Source organism: Salmo salar, chromosome 27, assembly GCF_965601325.2.
Source record: "Salmo salar chromosome 27, fSalSal1, whole genome shotgun sequence".
NCBI classification, from domain to species: Eukaryota; Metazoa; Chordata; class Actinopteri; order Salmoniformes; family Salmonidae; genus Salmo; species Salmo salar.
In genome coordinates, this window is record NC_138317.1 from 23,158,176 (window position 1) to 23,183,286 (window position 25,111).

Genomic DNA, 25,111 nt, shown 5'->3' on the forward strand with positions numbered 1-25,111 from the left:
AAGAGAGAGACAGAGACACAGAGAGAAAGAGAGATAAGACAGGTCTCTGAGCCTGGATGTGGATGCAGCTCTCTGCTCCCAAGCATCCCTCTGAGCAGGGGTCAAGGTTCACAGAAACCCGGAGCAGCAAAACCTCCTGAGACAAATAGCAGAATCAGATATGTACTGAGCTATGGTATGTAGACAGACTGCCATGCCAGATTGATAGAGCTTAGCTAGTTTTGGAACATTTTGACAGGTAAATGTGAGATTGTAAATGTGGGATAGTGAAATTGTTCTTGAGTGATTGATAGTTTTATAGCAGGTTGATATAGGGATTTGTTTGATTGACAGCTAGGCATAGCAACGTTGTAAAGGCAGTTTGACAGTGTCTAACACTGTTTGTTTTTAGACTGATAGACTCACTTACATATAGATCGAGCTCGGCGTGAGGTAGTGGGTGATTGACACCGGAGCTTTGCGAACGACTTACTGTTGGGAGGGTTGTGGAGCAGAGCAAGGGAATATTTGTGGTAGACAAGTAGGAACTCACACACATACACACACCTCAAACTTATCTGGAGGCTTGGGGGAGTTTCATGTCACCTATCAATCATTCTGGCTATGTTCATACAGTTTAATAAACAAACAAAGTGGAAGACACCACGGCACTGGTGTTAAAAAACTAAATATATAACAACGGTAACAATCGTTCAAAACATTTCCCATGGTGGATGTTTGACATTGAGATTATAACTAAAGCTAATCGGTAGTGATTTAAGCCTTCCACATTGTAAGTATTTGTAAAGGCTTTCTCTGGTTAGCAACAGCTCTGAGGGAACAGTTACCATCAGTTCACGGTTTGCGCTACATTACCTTGAAGATTATTTGTCCTTTTTCTGTACAAAACACAAGTTTAGGAATGTCCCACAATGTCCCACTACCAAGTAGTAGTACAATTCACTTTCAAATTCAAATAGAAATGCCCCTTTCCTTAAATATACAGTTGAAGTCGGAAGTTTACATACACCTTAGCCAAATACATTTGCAGTTTTTAAAAATTCCTGACATTTAATCCAAGTACAAATTCCCTGTTTTAGGTCAGTTAGGATCCTCACTTTATTTTAAGAATGTGAAATGTCAGAATAATAGTAGAGAGAATTATTTATTTCAGCTTTTATTTATTTCATCACATTCCCAGTGGGTCAGAAGTTTACATACACTCAATTAGTATTTGGTAGCATTGCCTTTAAATTGTTTAACTTGGGTCAAACGTTTTGGGTAGCCTTCCACAAGCTTCCCACAATAAGTTGGGTGAATTTTGGCTCATTCCTCCTGACAGAGCTGGTGTAACTGAGTCAGGTTTGTAGGCCTCCTTGCTCATACACACTTTTTCAGTTCTGCCCACAAATCTGAAAAACATACTTTTTTAGTTCTGCCCACAAAAGTCAATACCTTGACTTTGTTGTCCTTAAGCCATTTTGCCACAACTTTGGAAGTATGCTTGGGGTCATTGTCCATTTGGAAGACCCATTTGCGACCAAGCCTTCCTGACTGATGTCTTGAGATGTTGCTTCAATATATCCACATCATTTTCCTTCCTCATGTCGCCATCTATTTTGTGAAGTGCACCAGTCCCTCCTGCAGCATAGCACCCCCACAACATGATGCTGCCACCCCCGTGCTTCACGGTTGGGATGGTGTTCTTCGGCTTGCAAGCGTCCCCCTTTTTCCTCCAGACATAACAATGGTCATTATGGCCAAACAGTTCTATTTTTGTTTCATCAGATCAGAGGACATTTCTCCAAAAACTACGATCTTTGTCCCCATGTGCAGTTGCAAACCGTAGTCAGGCTTTTTTATGGCGGTTTTGGAGCAGTGGCTTCTGCCTTGCTGAGCGGCCTTTCAGGTTATGTCGATATAGGACTCGTTTTACTGTGGATATAGATACTTTTGTACCTGTTTCCTCCAGCATCTTTGCAAGGTCCGTTGCTGTTGTTCTGGGATTGATTTGCACTTTTCGCACCAAAGTCCGTTCATCTTTAGGAGAGAGAATGGCTGCATGGTCCCATGGTGTTTATACTTGCGTACTATTGTTTGTACAGATGAATGTGGTACTTTCAGGCTTTTGGAAATTGCTCCCAAGGACGAACCAGACTTGTGGAGGTCTACAATTTTTTTGTGAGGTCTTGGATGATTTCTTTTTATTTTCCCATGATGTCAAGCAAAGAGGCACTGGGTTTGAAGGTAGACCTTGAAATACATCCACAGGTACACCTCCAATTGAGTCAAATGATGTCAATTAGCCTATCAGAAGCTTCTTAAGCCATGATGTCATTTTCTGGAATTTTCCAAGCTGTTTAAAGGCACAGTCAACTTAGTGTATGTAAACTTCTGACTCACTGGAATTGTGATACAGTGAATTATAAGTGAAATAATCTGTCTGTAAACAATTGTTGGAAAAATTACTTGTGTCATACACAAAGTAGATGTCCTGACTGACTTGCCAAAACTATTGTTTGTTAACAAGAAATTTGTGGAGTGGTTGAAAAACGAGTTTTAATGACTCCAACCTAAGTGTATGTAAACTTCCCACTTCAACTGTATATATTTGTAAATAATAACCAGTTCCCACAGTCAGTCAGTAATGTAATATTTATAAATCATTATTCAAAATGACAGAACACTGTGGCTTTAAATAAAAGAAGAGTTAGTCAGTCATGTAGGCCAGATGCGTACTGCTGTGCTGCTGTCAGTTCTGTCACGGCAGTAGCAGTAGGCCTGTACTTAGATAAAGCCTTAATCTGGATCACTAGTAATTATGTTGGCTCTCAGACTGAGAACTTCCTCATTATTACAAGCAATTGGTTCCTGACGCGCCTTTTGAACGTTGCTCCTCCTCAGCTCTCTCTCTCTCCCCCTCTCGCTTTCTCTCTCTCAGCTCCCTAGATTAGGTTAAAGCTCCAATTATGTGGTGAAATATTCCAATCCTAGTCCTGGGTGATTTAGGAGTTCACTGCTGGGTGAGGGGAGATAGTGGAGAGAGAGAGGGTGAGTGAGAGGGCTTAAGGCGTGACAATGAATAAGGCTTCATTGACAGTGATGGTGATGAAAAATGGCCCTGGCACTTTAAAAGACAAAATAAAACATTAGGGATATGTGGCCCTCAGCTTCAAGGAGGAGAAGTGTGTGTGTGTGTGTGTGTGTGTGTGTGTGTGTGTGTGTGTGTGTGTGTGTGTGTGTGTGTGTGTGTGTGTGTGTGTGTGTGTGTGTGTGTGTGTGTGTGTGTGTGTGTGTGTGTGTGTGTGTGTGTGTGTGTGTGTGTGTGTGTGTTATATAGTCCAGTCAGCCATTGACTATGAGCTACATTATTACTGCTATACTCTACTGTCATTATCCTTCACAGGTACTGGATAATAATACTGCCAAGAGTCTTTTATTCTTTTGTTATGCCTACACATACACACACCCCGGCCGGTGAGGAATACGGAGCGTTGGTTTCTACATTGGCAGCTTATTTTGTAACGTCGCAACTTGTCTAATTTGTTTGGATAAATGCCTTTAAAGGAAATTAGAACTCCCAGGCCACTTCCTTGTTCAGCTCTATTGAATTATAGAACTGAGGTAATTGACTGAGATTGCGGTGTGAGAGGGGGATGGAGAAGGAGAGGGAATCAAACTGTGAATCTACCTCTTCCGCCCTCTCCCCTCCTCCCTTCTTCGCCCATGGGAGGAACAAGATGAGTGGCTTTAATATCAGAGACTCCGTCTTCATCCCCGATCCGTCCATCCCTCCATCTCCATCTCCTCTCCTCTGTCCTCCCACCATCCACCCGTCAGAAGCGACACACAGTACAATAGTATGTATTGTCAGTGACACATAGTACAGTAGTATGTATTGTCAGTGACACACAGTCCAGTAGTATGTATTATCAGTGACACACAGTACAGTAGTATGTATTGTCAGTGACACACAGTCCAGTAGTATGTATTATCAGTGACACACAGTACAGTAGTATGTGTTGTCAGTGACACACTGTACATACAGTAGTATGTGTTGTCAGTGAAACACAGTACAGTAGTTTGTATTGTCAGTGACACACAGTACAGTACTATGTATTATCAGTGACACACAGTACAGTAGTATGTATTATCAGTGACACACAGTACATACAGTAGTATGTGTTGTCAGTGACACACAGTACAGTAGTTTGTATTGTCAGTGACACACAGTACAGTAGTATGTATTATCAGTGACACACAGTACATACAGTAGTATGTGTTGTCAGTGACACACAGTACAGTAGTTTGTATTGTCAGTGACACACAGTACAGTAGTATGTATTATCAGTGACACACAGTACATACAGTAGTATGTGTTGTCAGTGACACACAGTACAGTAGTATGTATTATCAGTGACACACAGTACATACAGTAGTATGTGTTGTCAGTGACACACAGTACAGTAGTTTGTATTGTCAGTGACACACAGTACAGTAGTATGTATTATCAGTGACACACAGTACATACAGTAGTATGTGTTGTCAGTGACACACAGTACAGTAGTTTGTATTGTCAGTGACACACAGTACAGTAGTATGTATTATCAGTGACACACAGTACAGTAGTATGTGTTGTCAGTGACACACTGTACATACAGTAGTATGTATTATCAGTGACACACAGTACATACAGTAGTATGTATTATCAGTGACACACAGTACAGTAATATGTATTGTCAGGGTCACACAGTACAGTGGTATGTGTTGTCAGTGACACACAGTACAATAGTATGTGTTGTCAGTGACACACAGGGGCGAAAATCTGATATCAACTTTGGAGGGGACAATTACATGACATTTTCTCAAGAGCAATTCCTGAGGGGGACACCAAAAGTAGTGCTGTAACACATAGCCTACATTGTAATATGGTAAATGTATATTAAGGAACCAAAGAAATAAGGTGTTTGCCGTACTCCTAACTACCGGTACCCAAAACTACACAACTAATCACAACAGCAATACCATTGCCTTTAACAAATCTTAGTTCAGTCACCAGTTTAAGTTGAGAGTGGGGGTATCCATGGCATTTTCCAATTATGTTCCTATTTTACAAGTCAGAAAAATTGAGAACCTTTCATAATGTTGCCAAACAAAGACTCAACAAACTTACCTGACTCCCTGTCTCTGCCAGTCTGTCCCTGCATATCTGTCCCCAACTCTGCTGTCTGTGTGCCATCTGTTGCCTGCTCTGCCTAATGACATCATTGTGAAACATTTCCATTAGAATTTAATTTCTTTCTTATGAACATTTTATCAACTAGTCTTTGAGATATTAGGCTACTAGGGTTCTTACTTTGCCTTTTGGTGTATTGAAAAATACTCTGATGTCCGTCTTTTATTTTTCTGCCATTTTTCTACCTGGCTGGCTGGCTGGCTGGCTGGCTGGCTACACACACAGTGTGTAGGTTATTTACAGTAGGAGATGGGCTTCTATCATCTTCAATCATTCTATTTGGGCTTCGATCTAAAAGGTAGCTAGCAAATGTGAAACGGATTAAAATGACAAGAGTTGACAGCTGTATGAGTTCACCATTTACACAACATATGCTGCCACCTTTTGTAATTTTAATAGTTTGTTTCATATTGGCTGGCTTCCAACAATAGCTGAATTTGCAAAGCTAGCGAGCACCAATTCAGTTTCAGTGGTGTTTGCTATAATCTTTGCTACCCGGTTTAAATAAAGGTGAAATAAAATAAATAAATAAAAGTTCCCTTGCGACAATTTAGCTTTTGCAACGAGACCATTAAATATATTTAAGACAATGGTAGAAGAGAGTGTAGTTCTGTTCAGTTTGGATTTCAGTTTATCGCTAACCTTATCACAGGGACTTTGAAGCACTAACTTACATCATCTGCTTGCTGATCTTGGAATAAATTGACGATAGCAAAGATTCCATCTTTGACGACGCCACATAAATGGAATAGGTACTAGCTAGCTTAATAGTTCATATTTGCGCGCTAGCTCTGCATATTCAGCTAGTGTGTGTGCGCGATTGACTGGATTAACCTCACGTCAGTTACGTGCATTGAGTGCCTTTCATGTATTGTCAGTGACACACAGTACAGTAGTATGTGTTGTCAGTGACACACAGTACACACAGTAGTATGTATTGTCAGTGACACACGGTACTGTAGTATGTATTGTCAGTGACACACGGTACTGTAGTATGTGTTGTCAGTGACACACGGTACAGTAGTATGTATTTTCAGTGACACACAGTACAGTAGTATGTGTTGTCAGTGACACTCTGTACATACAGTAGTATGTATTATCAGTGACACACAGTACAGTAGTATGTATTGTCAGTGACACACAGTACAGTAGAATGTATTGTCAGTGACACACATTACAGTAGTATGTTTTTTCAGTGACACACAGTACATACTGTAGTATGTGTTGTCAGTGACACACAGTACAGTAGTATGTATTTTCAGTGACACACAGTACAGTAGAATGTATTATCAGTGACACACAGTACAGTAGTATGTATTTTCAGTGACACACAGTACAGTAGTGTGTATTGTCTCTCTCTTCTCTTTATCCCTTTTTATTTCCTTTTCCTCTCCATGTCTCTACTTTCTCCTTCCTCCTCCCTCTCTCCTCACCTCTCCTCTCAGTGTGTTAGTGTAGGGCCTGGTACATATAGATACTTCACCTCTATTCCTCTCACTTCAAAGTGTTCCCTGCTACCTGTCACAGCTGTATGGCTGATTCCTGTCCTCCTCCCACTCTCTCTCTCCTTCTCTCTCCCACTCTCTCTCTCTCTCTCTCTCTCCCCCCACTCTCTCACTACCTCTCTCTCCCTCTCTGACTTTCTCTCTCTCTCCCTCTCTCTCCCTCTCTCTCTCCCTTGCTCTCTCTCCCCCCACTCTCTCTCTACTGCTCTCTCTCTCTTCCCCCCACTCTCTCTTCCCCCACTTTTTCTCTCTCTCTCTCTCTCTCTCTCTCTCTCTCTCTCTCTCTCTCTCTCTCTCTTCCCCCCACTCTCTCTTCCCCCACTCTCTCTCCCTCCCTCTCTCTCTCTCGCTCTCTCCCCCTCTCTCGCCTCTCCTCATGCTCCCTCTCACTCATTACTGCGCCCTCAGCTCAGCTTTATTTACGACATCAACAACAACCTCGGCTATAGATATATAGTGTCATGGTGGAGTGTCTATTATTTATATACAGTGAGATAGAGAGTGTGTGGGGGAAGACTGGATCTGTGTCTCATGATGACGGTGCCTCTCAGCCTCTCACCTTACTCTCTGTTTGTCTTTATTTCTGTCTGTGTGTGTGTGTATGTGTAGGTGTGTGTGTGTGTGTTTGAGTGTCTCCGTGTGTTGGCATGCTTGCTAATGTGTTCTCTTTCTCCCCTCCAGAAGTCGAGTGCGGAACAACGCGTGAGGCTGGACCTGGGCCTGTGGGATAAGTTCAGTGAGCTGGCTACTAAGTGCATTATAAAGATCGTGGAGTTTGCCAAACGAGTACCTGGTTTTACAGGACTCACCATAGCTGACCAGATCACGCTGCTTAAAGCTGCCTGCCTCGACATACTGGTAAGGACTGACTGTCGCACACAGGCACACAGGCACACAGATCTCACACACACGACACACAGATCAAAGCTGCCTTCCGTATCAGTAGTTTGAAAAGTAGTACATCTCTAATGTACATAGTTAGTGCATTCATTCCTATGTAGTAAGACTAGTTTTATTCCTTCATATCAGTGTTCCTCAACCTCTGGTCCCTAATGGTTAACTGACACTGATTAAGTCACTTCTACAGGATAGTTATAATGTAAATGGACATCCAAGGAGGGATAATGTAGTAGTTTACCAATCTGTGGCACAGGAAGAGTTGAGACACAGCCCTACTACTCAGTGTTCATTTTTGCAAATGTAATCACAGCTGTAATTGTGCTAGCCTGACGAATGACACAGATTAGCACTGTGAATCACAGCAGTAATTGTGCTAGCCTGACGAATGACACAGATTAGCACTGTGAATCACAGCAGGAATTGTGCTAGCCTGACGAATGACACAGATTAGCACTGTGAATCACAGCAGTAATTGTGCTAACCTGACGAATGACACAGATTAGCATTGTGAATCACAGCGGGAATTGTGCTAGCTAACGAATGACACAGATTAGCATTGTGAATCACAGCAGTAATTGTGCTAGCCTGACGAATGACACAGATTAGCACTGTGAATCACAGCAGTAATTGTGCTAGCCTGACGAATGACACAGATTAGCACTGTGAATCACAGCAGTAATTGTGCTAGCCTGACGAATGACACAGATTAGCACTGTGAATCACAGCAGGAATTGTGCTAGCCTGACGAATGACACAGATTAGCATTGTGAATCACAGCGGGAATTGTGCTAGCTAACGAATGACACAGCATTCCAGCATCTGCCTCGAATCCACAGCCGCGGAATTGTGCTAGCCTAACGAATGACACAGCACTTCCAGCATCTGCCTCGAATCCACAGCCACGGAATTGTGCTAGCTAACGAATGACACAGATTAGCATTGTGAATCACAGCAGGAATTGTGCTAGCCTGACGAATTGACACAGATTAGCACTGTGAATCCATGCAGAAACACATAGCGTACCCTTACCACATGAATAGGTTTCTATTTAATGACAAAAGGTTTGGCCTAATTCCATCTGTACTGTTTAATGTGTAAAGATCTCTGATAACTGGGTTTGCTCTCTCCAGTGAGGTAGCTAGGCAATACGCTAGTCTTTATGCTAGTCAATACGCTAGTCAATACGCTAGGCAATACGCTAGGCAATACGCTAGTCACGCTAGTCAATACGCTAGTCAATACACTAGTCAAGACGCTAGTCAATATGCTAGTCAATACGCTATTCAATACATTAGTCGATACGCTAGTCAATACGCTTGGCAACACACTAGTCAATACGCTAGTCAATACGCTAGGCAACACGCTAGTCAATATGCTAGTCAATACGCTAGGCAATACGCTAGGCAATACGCTAGTCACGCTAGTCAATACGCTAGTCAATACACTAGTCAATACGCTATTCAATACATTAGTCGATACGCTAGTCAATACGCTAGGCAACACACTAGTCAATACGCTAGTCAATACGCTAGTCAATACGCTAGGCAACACACTAGTCAACACGCTAGTCAATACGCTAGGCAACACGCTAGTCAATACGCTAGTCAATACGCTAGTCAAGACGCTAGTCAATACGCTAGTCAATACGCTATTCGATACATTAGTCGATACGCTAGTCAATACGCTAGGCAACACACTAGTCAAGACGCTAGTCAATATGCTAGTCAATACGCTATTCGATACATTAGTCGATACGCTAGTCAATACGCTAGGCAACACGCTAGTCAATACGCTAGTCAATACGCTAGGCAACACACTAGTCAATACGCTAGTCAATACGCTAGTCAATACGCTAGTCAATACGCTAGTCAATACGCTAGGCAATACGCTAGGCAATACGCTAGTCACGCTAGTCAAGACGCTAGTCAAGACGCTAGTCAAGACGCTAGTCAATACGCTAGTCCATACGCTATTCAATACATTAGTCGATACGCTAGTCAATACGCTAGGCAACACGCTAGTCAATACGCTAGTCAATACGCTAGGCAACACGCTGAAACCTCTGAACTTCCTCCCTAGAGTCCGGTCCTTAGACCTTATTGGTTGGTTTGCACAGCCAGCCAATTGAAGAGAAGGTTAATTGATCCTGACAGTCGATCAGTATGTGGAGGAGCCATCCTTAATCAGAGGACATTAGGTTAGTGTTTCAGATGTAACTCGGCTCCAAATCTAATAAAGGATTGAAATGCTTGTGTCTTTCTGCAGTGAAGTTGTTTTTGTTCATATTTGTCTGGGTTGCTGTATGTTTTTCTGGAGCAGGGATCTGAAATACGGGGGATCACATTGTTAGAAGATCGCCCCTGGCTGAGTGCTGTTTGTTTATATATTTGTTTATGTAGGAGTAGTGCAGGCGCGTGCTGTGATAATATAGCCTCAATAATGAGAGAGAGAGAGAGAGAGAAGAGAATGAAGAGGCGGGAGAGAGAGAAGGGGAAGGGAGGGGGAGAAAGAAAGAAAGAGAGGAGAGAGGGGTGGATTGTGTCAAGCTCCAGAGTCATGTGTCTCTCTCTCTCTCTGTCTCCACAGGGTTATCCTCAGTCAGCTCCTTACCTCTCTCTCTCTGTCTCCACGGGGTTATCCTCAGTCAGCTCCTTACCTCTCTCTCTGTCTCCACGGGGTTATCCTCAGTCAGCTCCTTACCTCTCTCTCTGTCTCCACGGGGTTATCCTCAGTCAGCTCCTTACCTCTCTCTCTGTCTCCACGGGGTTATCCTCAGTCAGCTCCTTACCTCTCTCTCTCTGTCTCCACGGGGTTATCCTCAGTCAGCTCCTTACCTCTCTCTCTGTCTCCACGGGGTTATCCTCAGTCAGCTCCTTACCTCTCTCTCTGTCTCCACGGGGCTATCCTCAGTCAGCTCCTTACCTCTCTCTCTGTCTCCACAGGGTTATCCTCAGTCAGCTCCTTACCTCTCTCTCTGTCTCCACGGGGTTATCCTCAGTCAGCTCCTTACCTCTCTCTCTGTCTCCACAGGGTTATCCTCAGTCAACTCCTTACCTCTCTCTCTCTGTCTCCACAGGGTTATCCTCAGTCAGCTCCTTACCTCTCTCTCTCTGTCTCCACAGGGTTATCCTCAGTCAGCTCCTTACCTCTCTCTCTGTCTCCACGGGGTTATCCTCAGTCAGCTCCTTACCTCTCTCTCTGTCTCCACGGGGTTATCCTCAGTCAGCTCCTTACCTCTCTCTCTGTCTCCACGGGGTTATCCTCAGTCAGCTCCTTACCTCTCTCTTTCTGTCTCCACGGGGTTATCCTCAGTCAGCTCCTTACCTCTCTCTTTCTGTCTCCACGGGGTTATCCTCAGTCAGCTCCTTACCTCTCTCTCTGTCTCCACGGGGTTATCCTCAGTCAGCTCCTTACCTCTCTCTCTGTCTCCACGGGGTTATCCTCAGTCAGCTCCTTACCTCTCTCTCTGTCTCCACGGGGTTATCCTCAGTCAGCTCCTTACCTCTCTCTCTGTCTCCACGGGGTTATCCTCAGTCAGCTCCTTACCTCTCTCTCTCTGTCTCCACGGGGTTATCCTCAGTCAGCTCCTTACCTCTCTCTCTGTCTCCACGGGGTTATCCTCAGTCAGCTCCTTACCTCTCTCTCTGTCTCCACGGGGTTATCCTCAGTCAGCTCCTTACCTCTCTCTCTGTCTCCACGGGGTTATCCTCAGTCAGCTCCTTACCTCTCTCTCTGTCTCCACGGGGTTATCCTCAGTCAGCTCCTTACCTCTCTCTCTGTCTCCACGGGGTTATCCTCAGTCAGCTCCTTACCTCTCTCTTTCTGTCTCCACGGGGTTATCCTCAGTCAGCTCCTTACCTCTCTCTTTCTGTCTCCACGGGGTTATCCTCAGTCAGCTCCTTACCTCTCTCTCTGTCTCCACGGGGTTATCCTCAGTCAGCTCCTTACCTCTCTCTCTGTCTCCACGGGGTTATCCTCAGTCAGCTCCTTACCTCTCTCTTTCTGTCTCCACGGGGTTATCCTCAGTCAGCTCCTTACCTCTCTCTTTCTGTCTCCACGGGGTTATCCTCAGTCAGCTCCTTACCTCTCTCTCTGTCTCCACGGGGTTATCCTCAGTCAGCTCCTTACCTCTCTCTCTGTCTCCACGGGGTTATCCTCAGTCAGCTCCTTACCTCTCTCTCTGTCTCCACGGGGTTATCCTCAGTCAGCTCCTTACCTCTCTCTCTGTCTCCACGGGGTTATCCTCAGTCAGCTCCTTACCTCTCTCTCTGTCTCCACGGGGTTATCCTCAGTCAGCTCCTTACCTCTCTCTCTGTCTCCACGGGGTTATCCTCAGTCAGCTCCTTACCTCTCTCTCTGTCTCCACGGGGTTATCCTCAGTCAGCTCCTTACCTCTCTCTCTGTCTCCACGGGGTTATCCTCAGTCAGCTCCTTACCTCTCTCTCTCCTCTCATCCTCAGATCAGGGGTCAGCCTGAAATGAAAAGGCCCTTCTCTCTCTGTACTGGTAGCTCACAGCACAGCAGCTACAATAGTCTCACTATTCAGTGCCCAGGGTTAGTGCGGAATCATGTATCACGGGGGTGGTATTTAATAAAGTAGTGTTAAATATTTCATACATTTAGTCAAGTAAATGTCATGATGAATAAGATCATAATGTGATGTCTGTAGATATGTTGTTCTGTCCAGAGACTGCAGTGTATTCTGAATGGATAGATGTTATCCTACATATCAGTAGTGTTATTGGGGTTTCTGGTGGTCTACATTAGTAGTGGCTGTATCACACTATCACTTCCTGGTGTGATGAGAGCTGCTGCCACACTGTCCGGCTGTGTGAGCGAGATAACAGGACGTGCTACTATCCCTGTGCTCTTAGCACTGATTAGATGGGGGATCTGCAGTAATGCTAGATGGATTTGTTTGTTATGACTAAGTGGTATTTGTCAAATGTGACAAGTCACTGGGGTTGAAGAGGTGAGAAGTTCAAGTCCTGCTCTCACAGATACACAGACACACACACACCTGGGTGAACGAGTGTATGAAGAAGGAACAAACGGTGTGTGTGTGTGTGTGTGTGTGTGTGTGTGTGTGTGTGTGTGTGTGTGTGTGTGTGTGTGTGTGTGTGTGTGTGTGTGTGTGTGTGTGTGTGTGTGTGTGTGTGTGTGTGTGTGTGTGTGTGTGTGTGTGTGTGTGTGTGTGTGTGTGTGTGTGTGTGTGTAATGAAGAGACAGACAGTCTCAGTCTTTGAAGCCAGTTGAGTGGGCTGGCACTGACAGCTAGTGAGTGGTGTGTGTCTGTACGTGTGAGTGCACGTTGACAGTGAGTGGCAGGAGCGTCCACGACATGAAACAGAATAAAACATGGAGGCTGGCAGAGATTCACACACCGGCTGGCCAGCACACACACACACACACACACACACACACACACACACACACACACACACACACACACACACACACACACACACACACACACACACACACACACACACACACACACACACACACACACACACACACACACACACACACACACACACACACACACTGTATAGTAGAAACCAGCAGCAGGCATACAGAAACACTGTGAGGTTCCTCCTCAAGGTCATAATCATAGAGGTGGTTTCTCTCTCTAGTCGTTGTTGGCTGTGAAACGTGTCAGTCCTAGCAGGTATATAGTATAACTACTGCATGGCCTTGTCCCTAGCTTCTCTCAGTGGGCTTCACTTTGAGTTTGTCTACTCTTTCCCTCACTGTCCCTCTCTCCTCTTCTCTCCTCACTGTCCCTCTCTCCTCTTCTCTCCTCACTGTCCCTCTCTCCTCTTCTCTCCTCACTGTCCCTCTCTCCCTCACTGTCCCTCTCTCCTCTTCTCCCCTCACTGTCCCTCTTCTCTCCCTCACTGTCCCTCTCTCCTCTTCTCTCCTCACTGTCCCTCTTCTCTCCTCACTGTCCCTCTCTCCTCTTCTCCCCTCACTGTCCCTCTTCTCTCCCTCACTGTCCCTCTCTCCTCTTCTCTCCCTCACTGTCCCTCTCTCCTCTTCTCCCCTCACTGTCCCTCTTCTCTCCCTCACTGTCCCTCTCTCCTCTTCTCTCCTCACTGTCCCTCTTCTCTCCCTCACTGTCCCTCTCTCCTCTTCTCTCCTCACTGTCCCTCTCTCCTCTTCTCCCCTCACTGTCCCTCTCTCCTCTTCTCTCCCTCACTGTCCCTCTCTCCTCTTCTCTCCTCACTGTCCCTCTCTCCTCTTCTCTCCTCACTGTCCCTCTCTCCTCTTCTCTCCTCACTGTCCCTCTTCTCTCCCTCACTGTCCCTCTCTCCTCTTCTCTCCTCACTGTCCCTCTCTCCTCTTCTCTCCTCACTGTCCCTCTCTCCTCTTCTCTCCTCACTGTCCCTCTCTCCTCTTCTCTCCTCACTGTCCCTCTTCTCTCCCTCACTGTCCCTCTCTCCTCTTCTCTCCTCACTGTCCCTCTCTCCTCTTCTCTCCTCACTGTCCCTCTCTCCTCTTCTCTCCCTCACTGTCCCTCTCTCCTCTTCTCTCCTCACTGTCCCTCTTCTCTCCCTCACTGTCCCTCTCTCCTCTTCTCTCCCTCACTGTCCCTCTCTCCTCTTCTCTCCTCACTGTCCCTCTCTCCTCTTCTCTCCTCACTGTCCCTCTCTCCTCTTCTCTCCTCACTGTCCCTCTCTCCTCTTCTCCCCTCACTGTCCCTCTCTCCTCTTCTCTCCTCACTGTCCCTCTCTCCTCTTCTCTCCCTCACTGTCCCTCTCTCCTCTTCTCTCCTCACTGTCCCTCTCTCCTCTTCTCTCCTCACTGTCCCTCTTCTCTCCCTCACTGTCCCTCTCTCCTCTTCTCTCCTCACTGTCCCTCTTCTCTCCCTCACTGTCCCTCTCTCCTCTTCTCTCCTCACTGTCCCTCTCTCCTCTTCTCTCCTCACTGTCCCTCTTCTCTCCCTCACTGTCCCTCTCTCCTCTTCTCTCCCTCACTGTCCCTCTCTCCTCTTCTCTCCTCACTGTCCCTCTCTCCTCTTCTCTCCTCACTGTCCCTCTCTCCTCTTCTCTCCTCACTGTCCCTCTTCTCTCCCTCACTGTCCCTCTCTCCTCTTCTCTCCTCACTGTCCCTCTCTCCTCTTCTCTCCTCACTGTCCCTCTTCTCTCCCTCACTGTCCCTCTCTCCTCTTCTCTCCCTCACTGTCCCTCTCTCCTCTTCTCTCCCTCACTGTCCCTCTCTCCTCTTCTCTCCTCACTGTCCCTCTCTCCTCTTCTCTCCTCACTGTCCCTCTCTCCTCTTCTCTCCTCACTGTCCCTCTTCTCTCCCTCACTGTCCCTCTCTCCTCTTCTCTCCCTCACTGTCCCTCTCCTTCCTCTTCTCTCCCTCACTGTCCCTCTCTCCTCTTCTCCCCTCACTGTCCCTCTTATCTCCCTCACTGTCCCTCTCTCCTCTTCTCCCCTCACTGTCCCTCTTCTCTCCCTCACTGTCCCTCTCTCCTCTTCTCTCCCTCACTGTCCCTCTCTCCTCTTCTCTCCTCACTGTCCCTCTCTCCTCTTCTCCCCTCACTGTCCCTCTTCTCTCCCTCACTGTCCCTCTCTCCTCTTCTCCCCTCACTGTCCCTCTTCTCTCCCTCACTGTCCCTCTCTCCTCTTCTCTCCTCACTGTCCCTCTCTCCTCTTCTCCCCTCACTGTCCCTCTTCTCTCCCTCACTGTCCCTCTCTCCTCTTCTCTCCCTCACTGTCCCTCTCTCCTCTTCTCCCCTCACTGTCCCTCTTCTCTCCCTCACTGTCCCTCTCTCCTCTTCTCCCCTCACTGTCCCTCTCTCCTCTTCTCTCCCTCACTGTCCCTCTCTCCTCTTATCCCCTCACTGTCCCTCTTCTCTCCCTCACTGTCCCTCTCTCCTCTTCTCCCCTCACTGTCCCTCTCTCCTCTTCTCCCCTCACTGTCCCTCTCTCCTCTTCTCCCCTCACTGTCCCTCTCTCCTCTTCTCCCCTCACTGTCCCTCTCTCCTCTTCTCCCCTCACTGTCCCTCTCTCCTCTTTTCCCCTCACTGTCCCACTTCTCTCCCTCACTGTCCCTCTCTCCTCTTCTCTCCCTCACTGTCCCTCTCTCCTCTTCTCTCCCTCACTGTCCCTCTCTCCTCTTCTCCCCTCACTGTCCCTCTTCTCTCCCTCACTGTCCCTCTCTCCTCTTCTCCCCTCACTGTCCCTCTCTCCTCTTCTCCCCTCACTGTCCCTCTCTCCTCTTCTCTCCCTCACTGTCCCTCTCTCCTCTTCTCCCCTCACTGTCCCTCTTCTCTCCCTCACTGTCCCTCTCTCCTCTTCTCTCCCTCACTGTCCCTCTCTCCTCTTCTCCCCTCACTGTCCCTCTTCTCTCCCTCACTGTCCCTCTCTCCTCTTCTCCCCTCACTGTCCCTCTTCTCTCCCTCACTGTCCCTCCCTCCTCTTCTCTCCCTCACTGTCCCTCTCTCCTCTTCTCCCCTCACTGTCCCTCTTCTCTCCCTCACTGTCCCTCTCTCCTCTTCTCCCCTCACTGTCCCTCTCTCCTCTTCTCCCCTCACTGTCCCTCTCTCCTCTTCTCTCCCTCACTGTCCCTCTCTCCTCTTCTCCCCTCACTGTCCCTCTTCTCTCCCTCACTGTCCCTCTTCTCTCCCTCACTGTCCCTCTCTCCTCTTCTCTCCCTCACTGTCCCTCTCTCCTCTTCTCCCCTCACTGTCCCTCTTCTCTCCCTCACTGTCCCTCTCTCCTCTTCTCCCCTCACTGTCCCTCTTCTCTCCCTCACTGTCCCTCTCTCCTCTTCTCCCCTCACTGTCCCTCTTCTCTCCCTCACTGTCCCTCTTCTCTCCCTCACTGTCCCTCTCTCCTCTTCTCTCCCTCACTGTCCCTCTCTCCTCTTCTCTCCTCACTGTCCCTCTTCTCTCCCTCACTGTCCCTCTCTCCTCTTCTCTCCCTCACTGTCCCTCTCTCCTCTTCTCCCCTCACTGTCCCTCTCTCCTCTTCTCCCCTCACTGTCCCTCTTCTCTCCCTCACTGTCCCTCTCTCCTCTTCTCCCCTCACTGTCCCTCTCTCCTCTTCTCTCCCTCACTGTCCCTCTCTCCTCTTCTCCCCTCACTGTCCCTCTTATCTCCCTCACTGTCCCTCTCTCCTCTTCTCCCCTCACTGTCCCTCTCTCCTCTTCTCTCCCTCACTGTCCCTCTCTCCTCTTCTCCCCTCACTGTCCCTCTTATCTCCCTCACTGTCCCTCTCTCCTCTTCTCTCCCTCACTGTCCCTCTCCTCTCTTATCATCTCCTCTCCCATACTGTGTGCATACATAATGTATATTTCTCTCCTCCTCTCCTTTCCCCTGTCATATAGATTCTACGTATCTGTACCCGGTACACTCCGGACCAGGACACCATGACGTTCTCAGACGGGCTGACCCTGAACCGGACCCAGATGCACAACGCAGGCTTCGGCCCGCTCACCGACCTGGTGTTCACCTTCGCCCACCAGCTGCTGCCCATGGAGATGGACGACACAGAGACTGGCCTGCTCAGTGCCATCTGCCTCATCTCTGGAGGTACACTACACTTTCTGCAACACGTCTGATACAGTGGTCAGAGACAGAGAGGTGATTTAAGAACTGGTCAAAGTTGCCCAGAATCTAAGGTGACAGATGTAAAACTTGAACAAGTCATTAGAAAGGCTGTCAAAGTCCAAACACATTTGATACAGACTTAGACTGACAGACAGACAGACTGACAGACAGACACAAAGTCTGTAATCAGGTCCTACACAGGTCCATCTCTGTGAGGCAGTGTATGAGACAGTGTGTGTGCGTGCGTGCGTGCGTGCGTGCGTGCGTGCGTGTGTTGGACTGTTCCATTCAGCATGTTTCAGCACACAACACATCAGGCAGAACTTCTCCCTCTGCTGGGACAGGGCAGGCAGACATGAATTCAAACACACACCCAGTGATCTCTGCATTCTGGCATAATGCAGTTATAAATACACTCTGACACACGCTCCTCCCCTGCGGTGTATAACTGGTGTATTGGGGAAGGTTTCCATTCCAAGGTGTGAATCCCCAGAGCCTTGCCATATATTGCATGCTGTTGTATAATCCCCAGGGGAGGAACTAAGCACTCTGCTGTGTCTCTCAGTAATGTGAGTCTGTGACTGGCAGGCCTCAGGTCCTACAGCAGGAGCTGGTGCTTTCAACGCACTCACACACTGACCCCGAATGGACAGAAGTGGTACTGCAAGCTTTACAAGTCATAATGTCAAAATAAAATGATACAAATGTCATATAGGACTACTGGCTTTAGAGAACTGTGCGATATTAAATAAAAAGAAGTTGGTGGAATTTGATTTATTTTTCCATGGAAACCGTTCCAGTCGGATTACTTTTAACCAAGTTTCTAGACATTTACAGCACAACTCCTTTTATGCCAGACTATATCAAAGTGCAAGCTCATGGGGCCTATGGCCTGGTAAAGGCCTGGCTACGTGTTGCCCTACTCTATGACTCTGCTGTGTCTTTCCAACTCCTTGGTCATACATAGCCTATCTGTCTCTCAGACCGGCAGGATCTGGAGGAACCCTCTAAGGTCGACCAGCTCCAGGAGCCTCTACTGGAAGCTCTGAAGATCTATGTGAGGAAGAGGAGGCCCAGCAAGCCACACATGTTCCCCAAGGCCCTGATGAAGATCACTGACCTCCGCAGCATCAGCGCCAAAGGTACAGACAGAGACTCATATACTAATGCAACTGAGTAGAAATGAGCACACTATAGATTCAATAGCATTTCAGTAGGCAAACTTTGTACACAGATGCCCTATAAAATCGTTTTGCAATATGTCCTTTCCTCTCCCTCCAGGTGCGGAGCGGGTCATCTCGCTGAAGATGGAGATCCCTGGCTCCATGCCTCCTCTGATCCAGGAGATGCTAGAGAACTCAGAGGGACAAGACGGCCAGAGCAGCACCCAGGGCGAGGATGGCAGCAGCCCCAAGAAGGGCACCCCTAAGGGGGGTACGGGGGGTAAATCCTCCCCTGTGTCCCCTGACCCCTCAGACAGCGATGGGCCCACAGTGGCCCCTGAGGAGGAAGAGGACCCCTAGGTCCCCGTGGAACTCAAGGCCTCTCAGACAGACACTCTCTCTATTTGACATTCCTTTGCACAAAAAAAAAAAGAAAAATAGGTCGACAGCCAGGCATGGTGGACCCCCTCTCCTCCTCCCCTCAGGCCTTCGGTCCCTTGGTGACCACCACCACCTTCGCTTGTTCTTATGTTTTCCTTTACGTTTGTTTTTTCCTTCTCTCTCTTTATCTCTTCATTTCCCCTTAAAAAACGACAGCACTAAGGCCTAAATGGCACAGTTGTTGGTTTGTGTATAATTCTAAATTGATTGAGGTTGTGTCTCGGGACCCTGGTGTGATTGGTCGAGTTGGGTTTGACCCCGCCTGGCCACACCCACTTACCTGTACACAAAGGTCATAGGTCATCCTCCTCAGGTCTCCTGTGTAAATTCATCCCTGCATGACGGGCTTGCCGAGTTTAATGCGTGGTTTTAATCTCCCTCTCTCTCTCTCATATTGTTGAATACATTGTACATACCATTGTATGGTTAGAAATCTCTGTTTCTATGACGAATTTTGTGGTGCTTTTTTCATTGTCTTAAATATTATAGTTTGAGGCGAAACAGTACATACATGACAAGGTTTAAAGGGGGGCTAAAATATAACGTCCTTTACAAAAACAGTTACTTAGAATGTTCTTGCATATAGACAGTCTGGAAGACTAATACTTTATATTTGTTCCTATATTTAACGTTTGTTTTTTGGTCTTTTATGACTCTTTATGTTGATGTCTCGTTGAGTGTACATTGCATTCACCATAAAGCCAGTGCTAGAGGCTTCTCTCCCGTATCAGCGGCTGCATCTCTTCAGCTGTTTCCTCAAGGGGGGAAGCCAGACTGTAGAGGCCATAGATATACAATGACTAGATTGAATCTAGATGTTCAATTACTAGATTGGATCTGTCTACTGCAGATAACAGCTTGTAATGTAATGTACAGGGTTTCTGAGGCTAAAAGGCTTCTGAGATTTTATCAGAAAATGCCATTCCAGGAGACAAACCAAGCAGTCTTAACCAGTGAAATCTTTCTGCTTAAAGATAAGGGTTGAGCAACACTCATTGACAAATACGTTATTTAACCCAAACATGGACCACTGAGAAATCGAACCGTTGTTTTAAATTGAATTTGGTTATACAGTATATTTGAAGTTCCCTCGCAATTCTCTTGAACATTCTCCACCATCTGTGCAGAGAAATGCATTCTTATTATAGTAAAATCTAAATTGTTTCTCTGATGCAGTTTCAATCTAGTAAGTGTACATTTATGGCTAACGACAACTACAAGCATCTGGGCAACAAAAAACGCACATTGGGTTCTGGAGTACCCCCAGAATCACTACCTACCCCTTATATACATACAGAAGTGTCTTGTTTTGGCAGTAAACCACGGGGACATTGCAATCCTTAAAATACATATTCATGAGCTAACCACATGGCCGGGAAGATTGTACACTAGACTAATGTAAGGGATTCTAGAACCCACTACGCATTCCTAGTTCTAGTTCTACAGACAGAATGACTGACTGTTGCCTTGTTCCTCAGACGGTCTCGTACAAAACCACATTGATGCAAATGAGATTCTTTACACATGACCCTTAGCCCCTAAAACATGCAGTACGCTCGGGTAGCGTTCATTCGGGGTGTTCAGATAGAAATATATTATGTAGACATGCGCTTCTCTGTCATGTAGAATAGGGAATCATGTCAGTTCTGTAACAACAAGACATTTCTATCTGTAACGTTACCTCCTGAATGCAGCACTGTTTTCTGTTTTGTCCCACATCGGCCACTGCAACAGCCCTCCTGATCTTATGAATATATTCTTAGTAAAGCTGCTTTTCTTCAGCGCCAAAAGGGATAGATTCAATCCGTAGCGCTGAAGATCTGTGGTATACTGGGATTCAAATTTAAAGGCAATGTTCCCGCGTTTGGGGAGACTGCATTCACGTTAAACGCTGCATATGTCAGCTCAATTGGAAATGACCTTTAACTTTCAATTGCGTTATATGGGGTGGCAGGGTAGCCTAGTGGTTAGAGCATTGGACTAGTAACCGAAAGGTTGCAAGTAAAATATACCATGGATCTTCAGCTCTATGGATTGAATCTAGCCATAAATCACTGAGTAGAATTTAGACACTATTTAGAAAGTTAATAGCCTAGAATACACATTGAATATTGCTCTGTTTGTTCCTTTGTTGTGAAGTGAAACAGTGATATTCAGTGTGGAAGCCAGGCTAGGAAGTTAATACTACAGCTAGGAAGAACTAGGACCTCTTCAGTCCCTTATCACCTGTCCTAGCCTGGTATCACTTGTGTTTGAAAGGATAAGGATAGATAATATTGTTTACTCAGATGTTGACTCGTTACTCAACTGTAGCACGAAGGCAATACTTCTCATAGCACTTATAAATCTTGAATCTTGAATATGTAGCCAATACAATGTTAAGGGTGATGGTAATATACAATATTCTTTCTCACTCTTAAGGGTAATAATAATTTGGCATAAACTATGAGGGATTATTGAGTCATTCATCAGAAGGTTCTTTATTCTGAATGAAGGCAAAAGTCATTGTTGAACCACAAGGGAATGGATGACCACTATAGTCAGTCAGCTAGAATCAAGGTTAGGGTCAATTCCAATTTAATTCTTCCAGTTTAGGAATGGACTGACTTGATATGGAATTGACCCCAACCCTGGCTAGAACCCTCCAGAAACATCTCACAGACAACCATCTCCTCCATATCTGTCCCACACGATCATATCTTAAGGGGAAAACAAAACTGTCTCAGTTTACCATGTTTGAATGTGAATATGTTGTGAAGGAGATACATAGGAATGATATGCAGTGTTAAAGGAATACTTACTTTAAAGCAGCGTTTCGTCAAATTCATTGCATCTCATAGTATGTATGAAAAAAAGGAAATGCTCTCTTTCCCTCTCTTTGTAGGAGAGAGAAGGATGTAGGGGGAAACAATCCTGGTGGCTCATCACAAGAGCAGTGTGGGTGAATCTCAATAGTCTTCCCTACATTCCTATCCAACTTCTCAAAACACATTGAAGGAAAGGGTGCAGAACCTCAGACCTTCTCCGCCAATGTGTGTTGTTGAGGAGGTGAGGAATCAACAAAAGACTTTTTGAGTTTTACCCCGAGTGTCTTTGAAGCTGGAAAAGTTATTTCACAGCTGAAGAATGTCTACATCCAACTCCCTGAAGTGTCCACAGCGCTGCCTACAGGCACCAGGTGACATGGCAGGGAACTCTGATCCATTCCACAATACTGAATTTACTACGTTGATTTCTGTTGAATGTTGTACCGATGTAACTGTTAATATTTACTACTACTATCTCACTGCAGACTTCTCCATGTATTAGATGGTGTGTGTGTGTGTAGTGTGCATTGCGTTTCAATGAATGGCAGCGCTTAGCTACCAGACCTCTGAGCTTCATCTCATAGCCAGCCCCTCTTGGGTAGCAGCTGCTCACCTCCACACCATTTAGGACCACGTGGTCTCAGAACCTGAGCATGGTTCGCAAAATTCCAGAAATGTTCCCAAAATGCCCTTTTTTTAAGGAATCACGGTTGGAGGTTTTTCGGATTCTGGAGTAATAAGCTAAAGGAAATTCCAACGTGGAACACTTTCTGCTTTGTTTTTTTTAACGGAATTTTGAAACCCTAGTTGCCCCCAATGTCATCACTGATCAAACGACAGAGATGCTTTCCGCTCTTTAGTTGGAATGCCAAGCAGCTGTCACAATCAACCAATCAACTGACAGCAATTTGGTTAAGTCAATAACGGAATAAGATCAATACATGTGGATCGCATTCAGGAAGGGGGCAATTTATTAAACATCGCAGATAGAAATACACTGAATAGAGCTAGCAGGATGATTCCATACTCTACAAATCAGTGGTGTATGTTCTACGCAACATATTTCTATCCGAATGTACCACAATGCTGTGTGCCCTACTGAACGCGGCTCATGATCCAACTATTCCGTAGAAGCCAGAGAGAACATGATTGTGAACCTCAAAAATGTCACCAACGAAAGCAGCTCTGTTGTTATGCCTGTTCAAAAAGTGTCAATGTTCAAAAGTTTAACATTTACAGATAATGTATATGATTGCCATTGGTATGAGAAAAATACCATTGTCATCATATATGCAGTGTTGTATAGTTATTATGAAGAGACATGATCAGATTATGGTTGAGGTTTCTTTGGCTTACTGGACTTGAGGGTGGGCGGGGCAGCAGGGAGGGGTTGTCATGGTGATAATACATTTACCCAGAACCTCCTGCTGGCCTGGTGGGAAGAGGGCAGGAAGTCCTTATAAGGAGTTTTACAGTGAGCTTCTATCTTGTTTTCATTCTCCATTTTCAATATTGTCTGTACATTAACAATGCTTTTTATGTTAATATACTGTTTAACTTTACCATGAAATGTCCTGGCAAAGTAACACAAATATATTTATTTTAAAATATATAATGCGTGGATGTATTATAACCTGAATATTTTTGATTTGCTGTAGCCTCGAAGCCTTGAATACTGTGTGTGTGTGTATATATCATGTTCCTAAGGTTCTGCTCTGCAGGAAATAGAGTGAAGTTAATTAAGAAAATCACATTCAAAAAGGACAGAAAACCCAACGGCCAGAGAATAATTTACATTTCATTGTTTACTTCCAAGTTCTTGTTCAAAAAGGTACATTGTCTCTTTGACTTTTTAACAGTTAAAATGTGCTGAAGCACCGCGTTCCTAACTTCTAAAAGCTGCTTAGGACAAATACAGAACATTTCCATGGTAATAATAAAAAACAAAATTGTATTGTATGTATAATAAAAAGTGTAAAACACCTACACAGTAGAAAGCATTAAACGTCACCATTAAAATAAAATAAAAGAGAGGGGGGGGGGGATGTACAAAAGTCTGCAGCACGGGTATTTCCACGAGCGTGTGTCTGGTCCTGGTTGAATACTTCAAAACGAAATCCTTCCTTTCTACATTGAAATAATCACTGATCGGACATGACTGGATAGGTACACCACCACTGCTTCCACCTATCCCCCACCTCTCAGATGATTTCTTCTAGGAAGTGAAGAAGGAAGGATGCACGTTAAAATTACTCAAGCGGTGTGTAAATAGCTCTGTTCAAATTGTTTAAAAATCCATCCTTCCTGATTTCCCAGAGGTGGTCACAGAGCATAAGTGATTGGATAGGTGACAGCAAGGGTACCAACATATTACTTTCCCCAGTCCAACCAATGAAGATCTGTGATTACTTCAAGGGAGGGAGGAAGCATTTAAATAGCACTGGAACAGAGCCTGTGTGTGGGAGGGATTCCATGATCTAGTCGAACATGTCGTACTGATCATCGTCTGACCCTGACTCAGCAAAGTACTTCACTTCCTTCTTGGCCCTGCCTCTGCCCGGTCGTTCTCGGGAAGCCACGCTGGATTGGCTGAAACGGTTGGAGTCCACATCATCATCATCATCTGACATGGGGGGCGGGGTCACGGCTGCTTTCTTTGATGGCTTCTACACAGGGGGAAGACAAGAGATGACACTTAAGTATCTTGTTGTATGGTTATTACAGTCTTTGTTTTTTCAGTATCTTCCTATATCCTACATGATTCAATGACACACACTCTCTCTTACCCTGCTGGCAGGGGTTTTGGGTGATTTCCCAGGTGTCTTCTTGGGACTGAAATCATCCTCTTCAGATCCAGACTGCTTCCTCTTCCTCCCTCCGCTTTTACCTGCACAGGTCAGGAGAAACACACCCAGGTTACAATCAGAACAGATTATATGTCCAGGGTTTTTCAACATTTCGGTCCTGAAGAGCTACTGGGTGTGCAGGCTTTCATTCAATCCCTGCAGTAACACATCTGATTCAGACTAAAGGGGAATAGGTGAATATTTTAAAACGGGCGTGCTACTGAAGAGCTGGATTATAAACCTGCACAGCCAGAAGCTTTCCAGGATGGGAGTTGGAGACCCATGTTATAGTCAGTTTACACTGTTTTTATATTCATGGAGAATTGTATGGTGACTGATACTCCACTGGTCATTGTGAGGTAAGCCTGTACCTTTAAGTGCTGGTGAAGGCTTCTTGGAGCCGGTATCGGAGTCAGAGTCCCAGACAGACGTGTCAAGCTTCTGTTTTGGTGGCGTTTTGGGTGCTGGTGCTTTCCTGGGTTTAGGAGCTGCATCCGACAGCTTCTCAGCTGCTGTGAGTAACAGAGTGAGCCAATCAATATCAGCAAGACACCATGGCTGCGTCTAAAAAGGCACCCTAGTCCCTATATAGTGCACTACATTCAGCAGCATCAACATTATCAGTATCTTTTTAACCCCCCTTGGTAGTGAGGTTTGCATTAGTGCTCATT

At 45.9% G+C, this 25,111-nt stretch overlaps 2 protein-coding genes across 6 annotated transcripts in view; one reads left to right on the top strand and one right to left on the bottom strand.

Annotated features, from left to right (window-relative positions):
* LOC106588672 (retinoic acid receptor alpha-A) overlaps nt 1-23,580 on the top strand; it is a 107,323-nt gene extending 83,743 nt beyond the window's left edge. Inside the window, exons 5-8 of the mRNA XM_082970119.1 lie at nt 7,402-7,578; nt 16,961-17,165; nt 18,167-18,325; nt 18,465-23,580. Coding sequence (XP_082826245.1) covers nt 7,402-7,578; nt 16,961-17,165; nt 18,167-18,325; nt 18,465-18,706 — 783 coding nt within the window. The 3' untranslated portion in view covers nt 18,707-23,580. The remainder of the gene's footprint in view (nt 1-7,401; nt 7,579-16,960; nt 17,166-18,166; nt 18,326-18,464) is intronic.
* Nucleotides 23,382-25,111, bottom strand: part of LOC106588671 (DNA topoisomerase 2-beta) — a 32,328-nt gene continuing 30,598 nt past the window's right edge. For 3 of the 5 annotated variants that reach the window (XM_014177891.3, XM_014177892.3, XM_014177889.3), the window contains 3 exons: nt 24,812-24,952; nt 24,381-24,481; nt 23,382-24,260 (listed from right to left, as the gene is read on the bottom strand). In XM_014177891.3, coding sequence (XP_014033366.3) covers nt 24,072-24,260; nt 24,381-24,481; nt 24,812-24,952 — 431 coding nt within the window. In that variant the 3' untranslated portion in view covers nt 23,382-24,071. The remainder of the gene's footprint in view (nt 24,261-24,380; nt 24,482-24,811; nt 24,953-25,111) is intronic. The other 2 variants (XM_014177893.3, XM_014177890.3) reach the window with 1 other exon arrangement.